This window comes from Humulus lupulus, chromosome 5 (assembly GCF_963169125.1).
Source record: "Humulus lupulus chromosome 5, drHumLupu1.1, whole genome shotgun sequence".
In the NCBI taxonomy this organism is placed as follows: Eukaryota; Viridiplantae; Streptophyta; class Magnoliopsida; order Rosales; family Cannabaceae; genus Humulus; species Humulus lupulus.
The window spans coordinates 214,910,134-214,923,766 of NC_084797.1; the positions used below are offsets into that span (position 1 = coordinate 214,910,134).

The 13,633-nt window shown below is 31.6% G+C and overlaps 2 protein-coding genes and 1 non-coding gene across 4 annotated transcripts; 1 reads left to right on the top strand and 2 right to left on the bottom strand.

Annotated features, from left to right (window-relative positions):
- Positions 1 to 3,137: 3,137 nt before the first annotated feature.
- Positions 3,138 to 6,460, top strand: LOC133778151 (formyltetrahydrofolate deformylase 1, mitochondrial-like). Of its 2 annotated transcripts, none has more exons than XR_009869032.1 (8): positions 3,138 to 3,377; positions 3,513 to 3,625; positions 4,557 to 4,707; positions 4,800 to 4,873; positions 4,974 to 5,133; positions 5,354 to 5,452; positions 5,549 to 5,648; positions 6,147 to 6,208. XR_009869032.1 is itself a non-coding variant. In XM_062217990.1 (8 exons), the coding sequence occupies exons 1-8, from the start codon at positions 3,225 to 3,227 to the stop codon at positions 6,291 to 6,293; spliced, it is 984 nt and encodes a 327-aa protein (XP_062073974.1). In that variant the 5' UTR covers positions 3,142 to 3,224; the 3' UTR covers positions 6,294 to 6,460. The 2 variants fall into 2 exon arrangements, 1 of the variants encoding a protein (XP_062073974.1); XM_062217990.1 differs by having other exon boundaries at positions 3,142 to 3,377; positions 5,562 to 5,648; positions 6,147 to 6,460.
- Positions 6,461 to 6,676: 216 nt separating this feature from the next.
- TRNAT-AGU (transfer RNA threonine (anticodon AGU)) lies at positions 6,677 to 6,750 on the bottom strand. Its single transcript has one exon. It is a non-coding gene; the product is annotated as a tRNA-Thr (tRNA).
- Positions 6,751 to 7,584: 834 nt separating this feature from the next.
- LOC133778152 (VAN3-binding protein) lies at positions 7,585 to 10,868 on the bottom strand. The gene is made up of 6 exons (XM_062217991.1): positions 10,350 to 10,868; positions 9,396 to 9,810; positions 8,933 to 9,311; positions 8,618 to 8,794; positions 8,367 to 8,474; positions 7,585 to 8,230 (listed from the first exon to the last, which is right to left on the bottom strand). The coding sequence occupies exons 2-6, from the start codon at positions 9,654 to 9,656 to the stop codon at positions 8,001 to 8,003; spliced, it is 1,155 nt and encodes a 384-aa protein (XP_062073975.1). The 5' UTR covers positions 9,657 to 9,810; positions 10,350 to 10,868; the 3' UTR covers positions 7,585 to 8,000.
- Between the last annotated feature and the right edge of the window lie 2,765 nt (positions 10,869 to 13,633).

Below are 13,633 nucleotides of genomic sequence, written 5' to 3' on the forward strand. Positions count from 1 at the left end.
TCCAATTCCTTCCACTCTCGCCCATGGAATCCACGTCTTCCATTGCCCAGTAAGTCCTCTCTCTCCTCCGCCGTCACACATTTTCTTATTGGTTCCCGAGAAAATAGCGTGCAACAATTTCACTGCATTTTAATATCAGAAACTATACGGGACACTTTCTGAGATTGTGTTTGGAAATCGATAGGATGCTGTGGGAATCATGGCTAGGCTTTCGGACTGTATCGCTTCTAGAGGTGGAAACATACTTGGAGCCGATGTTTTTGTACCTGAAAAGAAGCATGTCTTCTACTCTAGAAGGTATAACTTGAGCTTTCGTTTTTAATTTGGAGTGGTCATTCATTGGTGCCGTAAAGCTTTGATTTGAATAAAAAGAAATGGTTCTTAAGATGTTCACATACACATTTTCAAAGTTTAGAACTTGAAAACATACCAAAACATATCTTGAACATGAGGTATGTTTTGCATTTGTCATTTTTTTTTCAAGATTTACATTTTCCAAATGTGTATATATATATCTCAAACGTGTAGATCTTGACAAAATACCCAAAATAAAAAAAAATCACCCCAAATGGACACCCGAGTGAAAAATTACGTATCTTGCAAGAATTGCATCGAACAACCATCGAACCACCATCGATTTTTTCATGAAAATCTTGATTTTGAAGGCCCCATCGAGATGGCATCGAGCGACCATCGAACAAAGTCGATTTTCTGCATATTTCAAAGTTTTAGATCTAAAAAAAAATCCCAAAATCATGCCAAAATCTGTTCGAAACGTAGTATTTTAGTATCCTAAGTAAGGAATAGTTGCCGTTACATTGATTTTTATTATGTTTTACCTAACCCATGAATTTTTTTTCTAGATAGGGAGTTGAGAGGAATGGGTTGAGGGAGAGAGAGGGAAGAGAGGAGGAAGTGGATGGGAAAAATAATGAGAGGAATATTTTGGGTATTGTAAAAAAAATTGACATTTTTTTGAAATGATTGAAATGCCTAGCATTTTTTTGACTTAGAACCCCTCATTAAGCATAAAAACTCAAATTTCCCAATAACAATTATGTATTATATATTATTTTGTAAACATTCAGCAATCTAAGATTTATTTTAATTTAATTACAAAAATGTATCTTTTAATTACAAAATAAGTTATATAAATTTTTGTTACAAATATGTTAACTAAATTCACAAATTAGTTTCGTAAGTATTAGTTACAAAAATAAATATTTTTATTTAGTTATAAACATTTTTTTTAATATGTATTTTTAGTTACGAATTAGTTTGTAAATAGTGTTTACAAAAATGCTATTCAGTAATTAATTTTTGTAAATGTAGTTTCAAAAAAAAAAAAAAAAAACTGTTAAAAGAAAATAAATAACATATGCATTTTTGCCCTTCATATTTTTGTAAAAATAATTTTGAGGAAATTACATTTTATATGAGATTTTTAATAGAGTGTGCAAAAATATGGCTTTTTAAAAAAAAAAAGTTAATCTGTGGTTTTTTTTAAGAATTTTCACTTTTATGGGTTTATTTTCCCATATTTTTGTATAAAAGTTGGTTTATGCCATAGTTTTACTCTTAATCAAATTTGGAAGGGTATTTGTAATTTGATTATTATTTTTTTAAGTTATTTATTTTTTTATATTGTTTTTATATTACTAATTTTATATTAAATTTTTCTTTGGTTGTTTTGCAATTTTTTTTTTGTAATATGAATTGTTTTTAAAATTATTATTTATTTATTATAAACATGTTTTTTTTTTAAGATTGTATGTTTTTTTTCAAATCCTGGGTAGGGTAACCAGTTACTTGACTGATCTTAAAAAAAAATCCTAGAGTTAGGTTAAATAACATGCACCAGGAGGGGTAACCAGTTACCTAAGAGGGGTGACGAGTTACTCATATTAAATATGAAAAGAAACATCAAATTTGAAGGAAAAAACGGAAGAACACTTCATTAAAAAAGGAAGAAGAAGTAACTATGATTTTAGTAACATAAGTAACTAGTTACCATAAAGAAACTATAAATATACACACACCAGAACGTGAAAGTAACTACTTACCCTCAGAAATATACACACAAAGAATGTGAAGGTAACCAGTTACCCATTCACGTTTTCATATTTTTATTAGTTTTCTTTCCAAATTTTGGTATTTCTATAAGTGTTACAGTAAAAAGAAAATGTTGAAAAAATTGATTTGAATTTTTTTTACATATAATGGAAAAAACTATAAAAAAAATTACAATAATAAAAGATAATAAATAAAAAAAATAGTAGAATAATTATGTAATGTTAAAATATATATGTGAAAAAAATGAAAAAAAAAGAAATAGAATGAGAAAAGAATAAGTACAAAAATGAAAAAAAAAACAAAAGAAATGATGAACGAAAAAAAATAGATGAATAAATAAGAATGAAAAGAAGAAGAAGAAAAATAATGGAAAAATGAAAAGAAAAAAAATATGAATGAAAAAATTAGTAGAAAAAAATGAAAAAAAAAATGGAAGAAGAAAAAAAAAGCTCATATGTGTGAAAAAAGAAAAAAAAATTGGAAGGAGAAAATAATAAATACAAAAATGAAGAAAAAATAGAATGAAAAAAAACAATACAAATGAAAGAAAAGAATAGATGAATAAATAAAAATGAAAAAAAGAAGAAGAATAATGAAAAAATGGAAAGAAAAAAATATGAAGGAAAAAATTGATAGAAAAAAAAAGAAAAAGGAAAAAATAGAAGAAAAAACAAGTAAGGAAAAAAAAAGAAAAAATAATAAAAATAAAATTACCTTCAAAATAAATAAAAAACATAACTATGATAAAAAAATGTGACATTTCTATATTTTAGTTAGCTACTAATTGTATTTTTTATATTTTAATTTTTTATTTAATAAATTTAAGAAAAGTATAACTCCCATATTTTTGCACATTGATGATATAAAAATTATATTTTTAAAAAATTCCCAATAATTTTTGTATTCGAAAGTATACATCAGATGTATTTTTGTAAATTTTTCCTACAATACAGGGGTAAAGGTTGGGCTACGCTGAGACCATTAACGGCTAAACGGCCCAACTAAAAACGGCATTGACAGATGATTAAAAGTTTTAAAACGACGTGTCGTACATAAGACTTGAACAGTCAACTTCGACATCTGGAACTGGAGGCAAGGAGGCCAAGTTTGTTGGATGGTGGTGGTGGAAGTTGCTGGCTCTGAGAGAGAGAATGATCCTTGTCCGAAGAGTATCGCTAGACGTCCCCAAAAAACTTACTGGAATTGCAAACAGGTCCTTCAAATCCTTGAAAATACAGGGAGACTCCGTCGATTCTCCAATTCCTTCCACTCTCACCCATGGAATCCACGTCTTCCATTGCCCAGTAAGTCCTCTCTCTCCTCCACCGTCACGCATTTTCTGATTGGTTCCCGAGAAAATAGTGTGCAACAATTTCACTGCATTTTAATATCGGAAACTATACGGGACACTTTCTGAGATTGTGTTTGGAAATCGATAGGATGCTGTGGGAATCGTGGCTAGGCTTTCGGACTGTATCGCTTCTAGAGGTGGAAACATACTTGGAGCCGATGTTTTTGTACCTGAAAAGAAGCATGTCTTCTACTCTAGAAGGTATAACTTGAGCTTTCGTTTTTAATTTGGAGTGGTCATTCATTGGTGCCGGAAAGCTTTGATTTGAATAAAAAGAAATGGTTCTTAAGAACGTGCTGCCAATGTTGTCATAGTCCTCTACACATTGAAATTTTGATTGGTCTTGGAGCAAAGTTTCGTGTGGTTTTATGGATTAACGAAATTGGAACTTTTTGTTTCTTAATGCTTTTTTTCTTTTCTTTTCTTTTCATTTCAATGTAATTAGCCAATTTAAATAGGACTTAATCTTTCGGAGTAACTCTTATTGATAGCTAGTTCACACTCCCCAGGAATTGAACCCCAGATAAAGGTAGACCAAGGGCTTGGCCACTGGTCTAACCCTCATGGGTAAAGGGTAAAGAGTAATTGGGGTTATTTAGTGACTTGTACTATGTATGTGTATGTCAATATATGGCTAGTTCAAAGATCTTAAAAATAGTCAGAATAAGAATAGGTGGACCCCTTTTACTTAGATTATAGATTTGTAGGGCTTGGATGAAGCCTATTATTACTTTATTAGAGGAGATGTGCAACAAAAGAGAGACCAAACTATTCTTTACTGTTGACAATTATTTTGGTATCAATATTCTAACTCTCAGGAGCCAACTAGCTGGAATGGCACTCTTGCTGTTTGTCAAATTACTGTTACTTGTTCATTTATCAAATATTTGTTGGCGATAATGAATTTCATCTATCTGCATTGTTCGCTATTAATTTTTGTTTGGCAGTGTTACTTGAATATTATAGATTGCCAATTTTATGTGAAACCATGCCTTATTTAAAAAATGAGCCTTCACTTTTCTTGAAGCATATTTGAAAACAAAACTAATTGAATCCCTTTGGCTTCACTGATCCAAGAGTACATTTTTTTGGAGAACTAAACTGGACACACAATCATAATATGTGCTGGCAGTGAATTTATTTTCGATCCTGCTAAATGGTCAAGATCGCAAATGGATGAAGACTTTCTTAAACTGTCAAAAACATTCAATGCTATGAAATCTGTTGTTCGGGTGTCGGATCAGGACCCTAAGTATAAGATTGCTGTTCTGGTTTCAAAGCAGGTACAGAATGTTGTTTTTCTTGCGTGCATTTGCACACGCGTACATATTCAATTAATATGCTCCATGCTGAAGATTTCTTTACATTCTTGCAGGAGCATTGCCTGGTAGATTTGTTACATCAATGGCAAGATGGAAGACTTCCAGTAGATATAACTTCTGTAATAAGGTCAGGTTTCAAGAGTGTCAGCATCTTAACAGAGCCTTTTTTTTTCTTCTTCTTATCCTTAATTGTTGTTCTTAATGGTTTTTTTTCCTCTGTAAATCAGTAATCATGATAGAGCTCCAAACACCCATGTTTTTCGCTTTCTTCAAAGGCATGGTATTCCTTATCACTATATAAGTTCAACTGGGGATTATAAGAGTGAAGTAGAGATCTTGAAGTTGGTTCAGGATACTGATTTTTTAGTACTTGCCAGGTACATGCAGGTAATCAGATTATTGACTATACATTTTGGAAATATCTATTTCTAAACTACTTCCTATTAATAGCTTTACCATTGAAGTTCAGTGAGGTAGTTTAAGAGAAGCCGCTTCTTCTTATTCTGTTTGTATTGCAGTGTGAAAAGTAAAAAGAAGTAGATTTGTCTATGTATTTGAATTACCCAGGAAAGTAATTCAGAACAACATTGTCCATCTACTTCTGCAGATATTATCTGGTGATTTTCTGAAGAAATATGGAAAGGATATAATCAATATACACCATGGCCTTTTGCCATCATTCAAGGGTGGTAATCCATCTAGACAGGTTCGATCTTCTGTCTATGAGTTACAAAAGATAAATCTCCTTTTGAAATGAATCCATTCTTTCATCCTAACTGTCTATGCATGGTTAATATGCTAGATTATGTTGGCAGGCTTTTGATGCGGGTGTGAAACTCATTGGTGCAACAAGTCACTTTGTGACTGAAGAACTTGATGCCGGGCCTATAATAGAACAGATGGTGAATGAACTGATTACTCCTGCTTTTAAGTTTATGTGATTCTTGACTTGTCTTTGCCGCTAGTTGATTATCAACTCCACGAGTACTTTTATTCTCACGTCTAGTGAACGGGGCTCATTTTGGTTACCTTTCTCCAGCATGTACATATATGATCATATTAGAAGTTAGCTGCTTTAGAATGATCATGCTTAGAATCGCCCTCAATGTATCAGTTTTCGTTGTTGCTTAAAGGATAAATATGTATATACATATACATACTGTGGCATAATAGTTTTAAGCTCTACCATATTTTGGACTGACAACACCAGATTCCAATTTATTGTGGATAATCTTTGATGCTGACTCAAACTTAGTTCTTATAATTACGCTCTAAATCTTGAGTTAGGTTCAAGCAAATCAAAATTGCATGTCAGATGTTCTTCTAGGAAGTCCAAATGGTGGTACTTGGCTATTTATTATCAAAATGCTTGAGCAACGTGTTCTCTAAACTCTATGCAGGTTGAGAGAGTTTCACACAGAGATAACTTGCAGAGCTTTGTGCAGAAATCAGAGAACCTCGAGAAACAATGTCTTTCAAAGGCGATAAAGTCGTACTGTGAGCTGCGAGTGTTACCATATCAGGAAAACAAAACTGTTGTGTTTTAAGGCGATGAAAGGCACATGACAGAAGTTGGTGGATAGTGTCTACAAAATCCTTTATCTCTTGCCACTGTATTTTTTTTTAACAAAAGGTCCTCTGTTATTTTTCCTCAAATTGTTCAATTGATATACTTTTTTAGTCGATGCTATAATGCCAATTTCTGACTTGCATACATGAGGTCAAACTCAGCATACTTTCATTTTTTCTTAAATTTGAGAAGTAATGAGGTAAAAGAAATCAAAGAAAATGATTGGTTGTCAGCATTCCCGATCAAATACTGGTATAGAGAAGAACGAAAAAAAAAGTTTGAAAATGCTTTGGACCAACCATCTTGATATGTTTTAACGGAAGCCACTCGTATATGTTCCGAGTGACCAAAAGCCAAACATGCTTTCGTTGAGAGTCGAACTCAAGACCTCCCGCTTACTAAACGGGTGCTCTAACCAACTGAGCTACGAAAGCTGTTGAAAATTCATTTTATTTTTATATATTTAACTTTTACATTTGTTTGGACATAGTTATTTTATATGTATGTATTAGGAATTGAGGAGTGAATCGTAGATCTTGTAACTAGAATTATTCTCATTTTTATAAATAATTTTGATGTAAAGATTTTATAATTCTTCATTTTGAAATGTTGTTTTACTTATGATTTTAAAATTGCATTTTAGTTGATATGTTTAAAATTTTCAACAATTAACGAAAATGATTGAACTTAACTTGGCAAAACACAAATGAATGATGCTAACTATGTATATGTGGACACAACACAACATAATTAACACGGCTATTTAGAGAGCACGGACATTGATAAATTGACTATAATTAAATAGAAGGATTTTTAATTAATCTTGACTTTTTAGAAATATTAATATATATATTTTAAATAATTGTCACTATAACAAATCATTAATTACCATATAATCATAGTTAAATGATAATTGGAATACAAATTATTGTTTTAAACTACAACATCAAAGAGTAACACAAGAGCAAACTACATGATTCAAGAAAAGAGAGAATTATGTCGCTTTTTCTTTTTGGTTTTGGACTTTAGTTGCTTTAAGGTAAGTATGGACAAAACACATTGTCGTGTTAAATAATTGTATTATAGAGTTAGAAACACCAATACATCATCACTATGTACGACAAGGATGGCTTTAATAATTGGAGAAGACAAAACAGGGTAGATAGATAGATATACAGATAGATACACAATATGAACGGCACAGCTTTTCCCTCGTCATGAATATATGATCACAAAAGCATTATAGAAAAGAGTAAATGACAATAGCAGAGTTTCAAAGGAGTTGTATAACTACTAATATTATAATGTGTACTAATCTGAAAACACTCTTTCAAATTATAATTCATTAACAAAAATGACAATGTTGTATACATGAACTGAGTCAACTGAATATTTTCATCTGATTCTGGTACAACTTGGCCTTATTATTCATCTATTTCAAAAAGCTTAGCCATGTTCAAATCTTGGCAAGCTCATGCATTTTTCAAGCCAAAGAAAAAAGCCTGAATCATCATTTTCAAGTAACTCAACATGTGAACCAGCAATTTGTGTGATTTCCAATTGTATTTCTTGCTATAGAATGATTAGATTCTTCTATCCTTGTAAGGGAAGTATGACATGAATAGGGTTTTTTTTTTTCCTGTGTTAAGTTTTTCGTTCTACACATACATATACACAAGTGAAATCACATACTTTGACTAAATCCCAGAGAGCAGTCACTCTCTTCATTAAAGCTGACTTTACGAAGAAGACTATGTATCCCATCAACCCATCTCTGCTTATGATTCTTGCTTTTGCATTTGAACTCCATAAGACCTTGGCCAGTTTTGAGCCCAAAACTAACTTCTTCTGAACTATCCCTTACTCTTTTGTATGGCCATGCAGATTTCTCATCACAGACTCCATAAACAATACCTATTCACATTGTAAATTTAAATGTCACAACAAAGGAAAATACCATGGTCAATGCCAAGAAAAAAGATAGTAAGATTTGAGGCATTCAAGAAGAAAATACATAGGTAACAAGGCAAGGGCTGTTGAAAATGCTTACATTTGATGTTCTTGGAGAAGGCTCCTCCAACATGCTTACTTTTTAGTTTGATTATGACATGAGAATTCTCATTGATGTGGACAGTAACACGCTTCCATTGTAAACCTCCTGCGAATTGAAAAGAGTAATTTGCTCTATGTTAAGGGGACCGAGTTCCTTTGTATCCGACTGGCAAGCAATCATGGCATTTTCTAAAGCGAAAAAAGCAAGGGTTTGTAATAGTAGAGAGTTAGAAAATGTTGTGAATGTACCTTTGGGTAGAACTTGTATTAAATCCCCTACAAACAGAGAACTTTCATCCTCCATTGGACTACAAGAAACAGCTTGTGGCTTACTTTCAGTCATTCCTTTTTCGAAAGGACTTATAGCAGCATTCTTTCTGGACTCCTTTGGCAATCTCGCTCTCAGAGCTGCTTCACCCCGTAAGGCTTTTTAACCAAAAAACAAAAAACAGTTTAGATTAACCAGTGAAAGGCTGCAGAGGTGTGGCCTTACAACTTTGAAAGCAGTATATAATATGGTAAATTCGATTCAGCTATATGTAGTTATGGTGAGACAGCACATACCAGTTGCAGCAGCTGCCGTAAGAGTCACCAGATCACCAGGACTTTGAATGTCCACTGCTGATCTAACAACTGAAGCCACACGGTCATAATCAGCTCCAGCCGCCTCAGCCATTTCAATGCAATGTGATGCCAAAAGTTCTGTGGCTGATGCCAAAGCCACTCTCATTTTTGATCCATGAAAATCAGAGTTTTCCTCTGCAGCCACAGCAGCCAAGGCTGCCGCAAGTCCAGCAATAGACAAGGCAGAATGCACTCTTGCATTTTCTATCCGAGCCTTGTCTTTCTTCTTCAGTATGCTAATGCTAGTCTCCTTAGTATGGAACCATTTTCCAATTGACATCACGCTCCTAGAGTAAGCAGACTTTCCACCCTTGCCTGGCTGCCAAAACAAACACAACAATTAGAATAAGGATAAGAAACTATTATGCACAAACAAAGTTGAAAAAGAGCAAGGATAGCTTACTAATGGTGGAAGACCTGATTCCCTAATTGTATCAGGATTCTTGTCAACAGAAAACTGCTTCTGTTTTTGAGCAAGAGCCTTAGAAATTTCCGAAGCCGAAACACTCCATGATCTTGATAAGAACTCCATAGGTTCATGGGGTGTTTTTGGCTGTGTAATTGCAGGCATAGATGAAGCTGTTTGTAGATCCTCATTTTCCTCTAAATTCATTAACCCTTGTAAGGAAGTAGTCCTCAAAACTGAAGAATGACTTCCACTCATTTCTTACTATTGTGTCCTTTCACAGACAGACTCTTCAATTGTTCTATTCGACCAAATATTATATTCTTCTCGATACTGTGGACTCAATTGCTGTGTAGCTAAAGTATGCTCTTCTTATAAAGAAAAAATGTCGACTAATGAGCTTTGACTTTTCCTGTGACATCAATTTACAGCAAAAGTTAGAATACTAAAATGGAGGACTCAAGGAGACTCAACAACTTTATTCAACCAAACAATAAATATTCTAGTTAGGAAGGGAAGACCGACGAACTTCGAAAAAGTGCCTCTAAAATATTGTTCAAGAGACTCACAAAGTGGGACATGGTATGAGTTGATAAATGTAAAGTACTCTCTTGATCGCTTCTTGAAGCAAAAGCAGCTTTTTTGATAAAACTAAGCTTTCTAAAACAACACTAAAAGTAGTTTCAAAGCACAAAACGAAGACTATACAGTACTCATTATTGAAATCGCCGACTAACCCAACAGAGAAGAACAAAGACTAAAGAGTAAGATTCAAATTTTCACAGATATATATATATATATATATATTTATATAATGATTCAAAACTCATAATTGACAACGCCGAATAACCCAACAGAAAGAAGAGTATGGTTCAAAGTTTCCACAAATTGGAGTATAGTAAGCTTTATATAGATAGATAAACGATTCTTTTTCAAAGCTGATTTGCTTACCTTACTTAAAACCCAGAAATGTTTCCACTTGGAGAAACTCAACCAAACACCTTATCTGCAACAAAACTGTTTACACATATATATTATATATACCCAGAAACAAGGAGACAAATTGAATCACAGAACCGCAAAACGAAGCCTCGTGCTTTGAACTCTCATTAGTTAAGATAGATTTAGAAAAAGGGTCGAAGTAAAAAAGACAAATAAAAAAACAGAAGTGGCGCAAATCTATGGAGTGAAAGTGTTGATCAAGGAACAAAGATAAAGGCAGAAGCCCGGATAAGAGGAAATGGTTTAAGAGAAAGCATGCAAAGCGATTGAATACATAAACACATGTCGGAATATAATTAGAAACGAAAAGAGGACGATTATTATTGATGCAATGATGATGTTGTTTTTGGTGGTGGTTATAGGCTTATAGCTAAGATCTCAGTAGTGTTGAACTTTGAGTAAGCTTTTGACACTTAGCAAAGTTTGGGTTTTAAAAATTGGGTTTAAGAGGCAAGGCCAGCCAATTCATGGGGTCGGTCTTAATAGACTTCCATGCATATTTGCTCTTTATTTTCCTTTTTTATTACATTTATTGCACATTTAAAAAAAAAAAGAAGAAAGATACTATTCCATAATTTATTTATTATTTTTGATAATTTAAATTGAACATTATTTGCTCAATATTTGTTTTTAAGGTTTGCAAACAAATAATAGAGGGGTTAGTGGTGTTGTTGCTGGGACCCATGAAAAATTCCATTGAAGGGCTCTAATTGATTAGCAAAAACAACTATAAAAATTCTAATAGAGGATTTAATTGGTCACTCGTCTAATCAAATTAGCAAAAATTAGATTAAAACTAAAATAAATGATTCTTTTTTGGTGCAGTTTGTCACTACAACCCTCTAGCAAAAACATTTTACAATACGTTTCTTCTTTTTATATTTTTCTATCCCAAAATATGAATTTTTTAAAAAAATTGAATAAACCATATTAGTTATCTTTGTATAATTTTTGTTTAGTTGATTTGATTTTGGGGGTTTTGATAAGATGGAGGGTCAGGTGTAATTGGAAAATTAATTTTTGATAAGATGGGGTTTTGTATAATTTTTGTCTAGTTGGTTAGTAGAGAATAACAATAACGAAGGGATCGTCATATTTTTGAAAACTTTTCCAAATTTTAAAAATTAATATTGAAAGTATATAGGTTCATTTTTTTGATGTATTTGATTTGAATATTCTTTTTTATTCCAAATTAAGAAACCAAAATAGTTGATATATTTGCACTTTGTGTGGGTACTATTTTTAATGAATTTTCCCTAACTATTTATTGGTCACCTGCTCCTTACTTCCATCATACTTGACATTCATAATTAAAAAAATATATATATTTAGTAAGTGGTGGGATGGAATTTGGGAACTACTTACTAAATTTGGTATTCAAATTAAACCATATTTAATGTTATTTTGGGGTAAAAAAACATAACTATTAGTGGCCATATTTTATATACAAATATACCATAAATAATGAACAGTTTTCTAAAGAAATTGTTATATATAAATATATATTTTTTAAATAAAAACAAAAAAAAAAATCAAAATACTATTATTGACTAAAATTAATATGTATATATTATTCTTATTGAAATTATTTGGAGTATTTTGGTTCCTCTTCCACATCCATGAAATACTTTTCTAATTAACAATATATATATATATATATTTTAAATATTGAAATTTGGGCACGAATATATGCTGAGTTCTTATTTTTGGTATATACAAATAGAAACCTCACCTAGAAAGCATAGGATGCATGTCTGTATGAGATAAGGTTATTTTTGTAGTAAGATAACATATTTTTGTTCAAATTGCCAATATACATATCTATTATATATGAGAAGATCTTATATTCTTATAAGAGTACGCTGTATAGAGTATTTGATTCAGCTATAGCTATAAGGATGATATTAAAATAAATATATATTATATTTTTTTTCTTTCTATATACTGATCATATATATATATATTTATATATATATATGGTAGTTCTATTACATTAACCATATATATATATATATGTGTGTGGGTCATGGGGGTTGGGGTTGTGTGTGGCAACTAACTAAATATATGCATTATGTGGAGGGCGTAATATATATAACCTCTCTCAGATTTTGCTATCTGTCTATGCTCGGTCATTATATCACTGCTGACTCACCGACACCGACACGATTTGCATGCCTTTTCCTTTGTTTTTCTCTCATTTAACAACCATTGAAAAATACAACACCCCATCCCATCCCATCCCATGCATCTTCAACCTTCCTAGTTCCTTCCTAGCTATAATTTACTATACACACACATACATATATATACGCATACATACATATGTATATACTGTTTTGATCACTTTGCTATATTATTGTCAGGCTTTGAAATCCGAAGACCGAAGCTAAACAATCAATATATGTGTATATATATTTGGCCACGTGAATGAATGCTCATCACTCCACATGCATACTTATTCTTTCCCTTTTTATTTTTTACTTTCTGTAGTGGTTCGTAGTTGACATACCTATTAGAAATCACATCGGAAATATGTATAAGGAAAAAGGTTAATATCATTTTTAAGTTGGAATTCAATTTGTAATTAAAAAATAATATCAAGAGACTCAAGATTAAGTTTTTCTTTCACTCTAGCTTTTATTTGGTTGCTTAATTTGTCGTATTGAATTCTTTGATTTATTTAATTTTCAATGATGTGTGTACCACGAATTTTTGAATGAGTTTTGTAGTGATTTATTGTTATTTCACATTTTAAGGTGTCCAACACTACATCAAGTAACATCCTATAGTTAGTTAGCGATACCTTATAATATTTATTAAATTTAAATGTATGAGACTTAATATTTGATTGAACTAATAAAAGTATGCAAACTCCTTGTAATGTTGGGCACCAATAATAGTTCCCCTAGCATTTCTCAATTTCTTAAGTTAGTTTAGTATCAATCTTATTGTGTTTATGATCGTTCATTATATCTACATTTTTAATGTGAATGTGAGGAGAGATGAGAGAAGACATGAGTTTTAATTCTTATTGGATACAAAAAAAAAAGGCGTAAAAGAGACATTTCTCATACAATATTTGTAGATACATATGTCTTATATTCTTAAACTAACCATGCTAAAATCTTCTATTTTTATATTTATTATCATTTATTTTGCATATATATATATAAAATATATATGGAGTTAATTACACAGTATAATTATTATATCAAATGTGTAAAATGATATAT

Excerpts from the sequence above, each read along its gene's own strand:
- LOC133778151 (XM_062217990.1), top strand. The coding sequence starts at position 3,225 with ATGATCCTTGTCCGAAGAGTATCGCTAGACGTCCCCAAAAAACTTACT. Across the intron at positions 5,453-5,561 it reads GTGGTAATCCATCTAGACAG|GCTTTTGATGCGGGTGTGAA; the intron begins GTTCGATCTTCT and ends TTATGTTGGCAG. Across the intron at positions 5,649-6,146 it reads GGCCTATAATAGAACAGATG|GTTGAGAGAGTTTCACACAG; the intron begins GTGAATGAACTG and ends AACTCTATGCAG.
- LOC133778152 (XM_062217991.1), bottom strand. The coding sequence starts at position 9,656 with ATGAGTGGAAGTCATTCTTCAGTTTTGAGGACTACTTCCTTACAAGGG. Across the intron at positions 8,475-8,617 it reads AATACAAGTTCTACCCAAAG|GAGGTTTACAATGGAAGCGT; the intron begins GTACATTCACAA and ends TTCAATTCGCAG. Across the intron at positions 8,231-8,366 it reads CTTCTCCAAGAACATCAAAT|GTATTGTTTATGGAGTCTGT; the intron begins GTAAGCATTTTC and ends CAATGTGAATAG.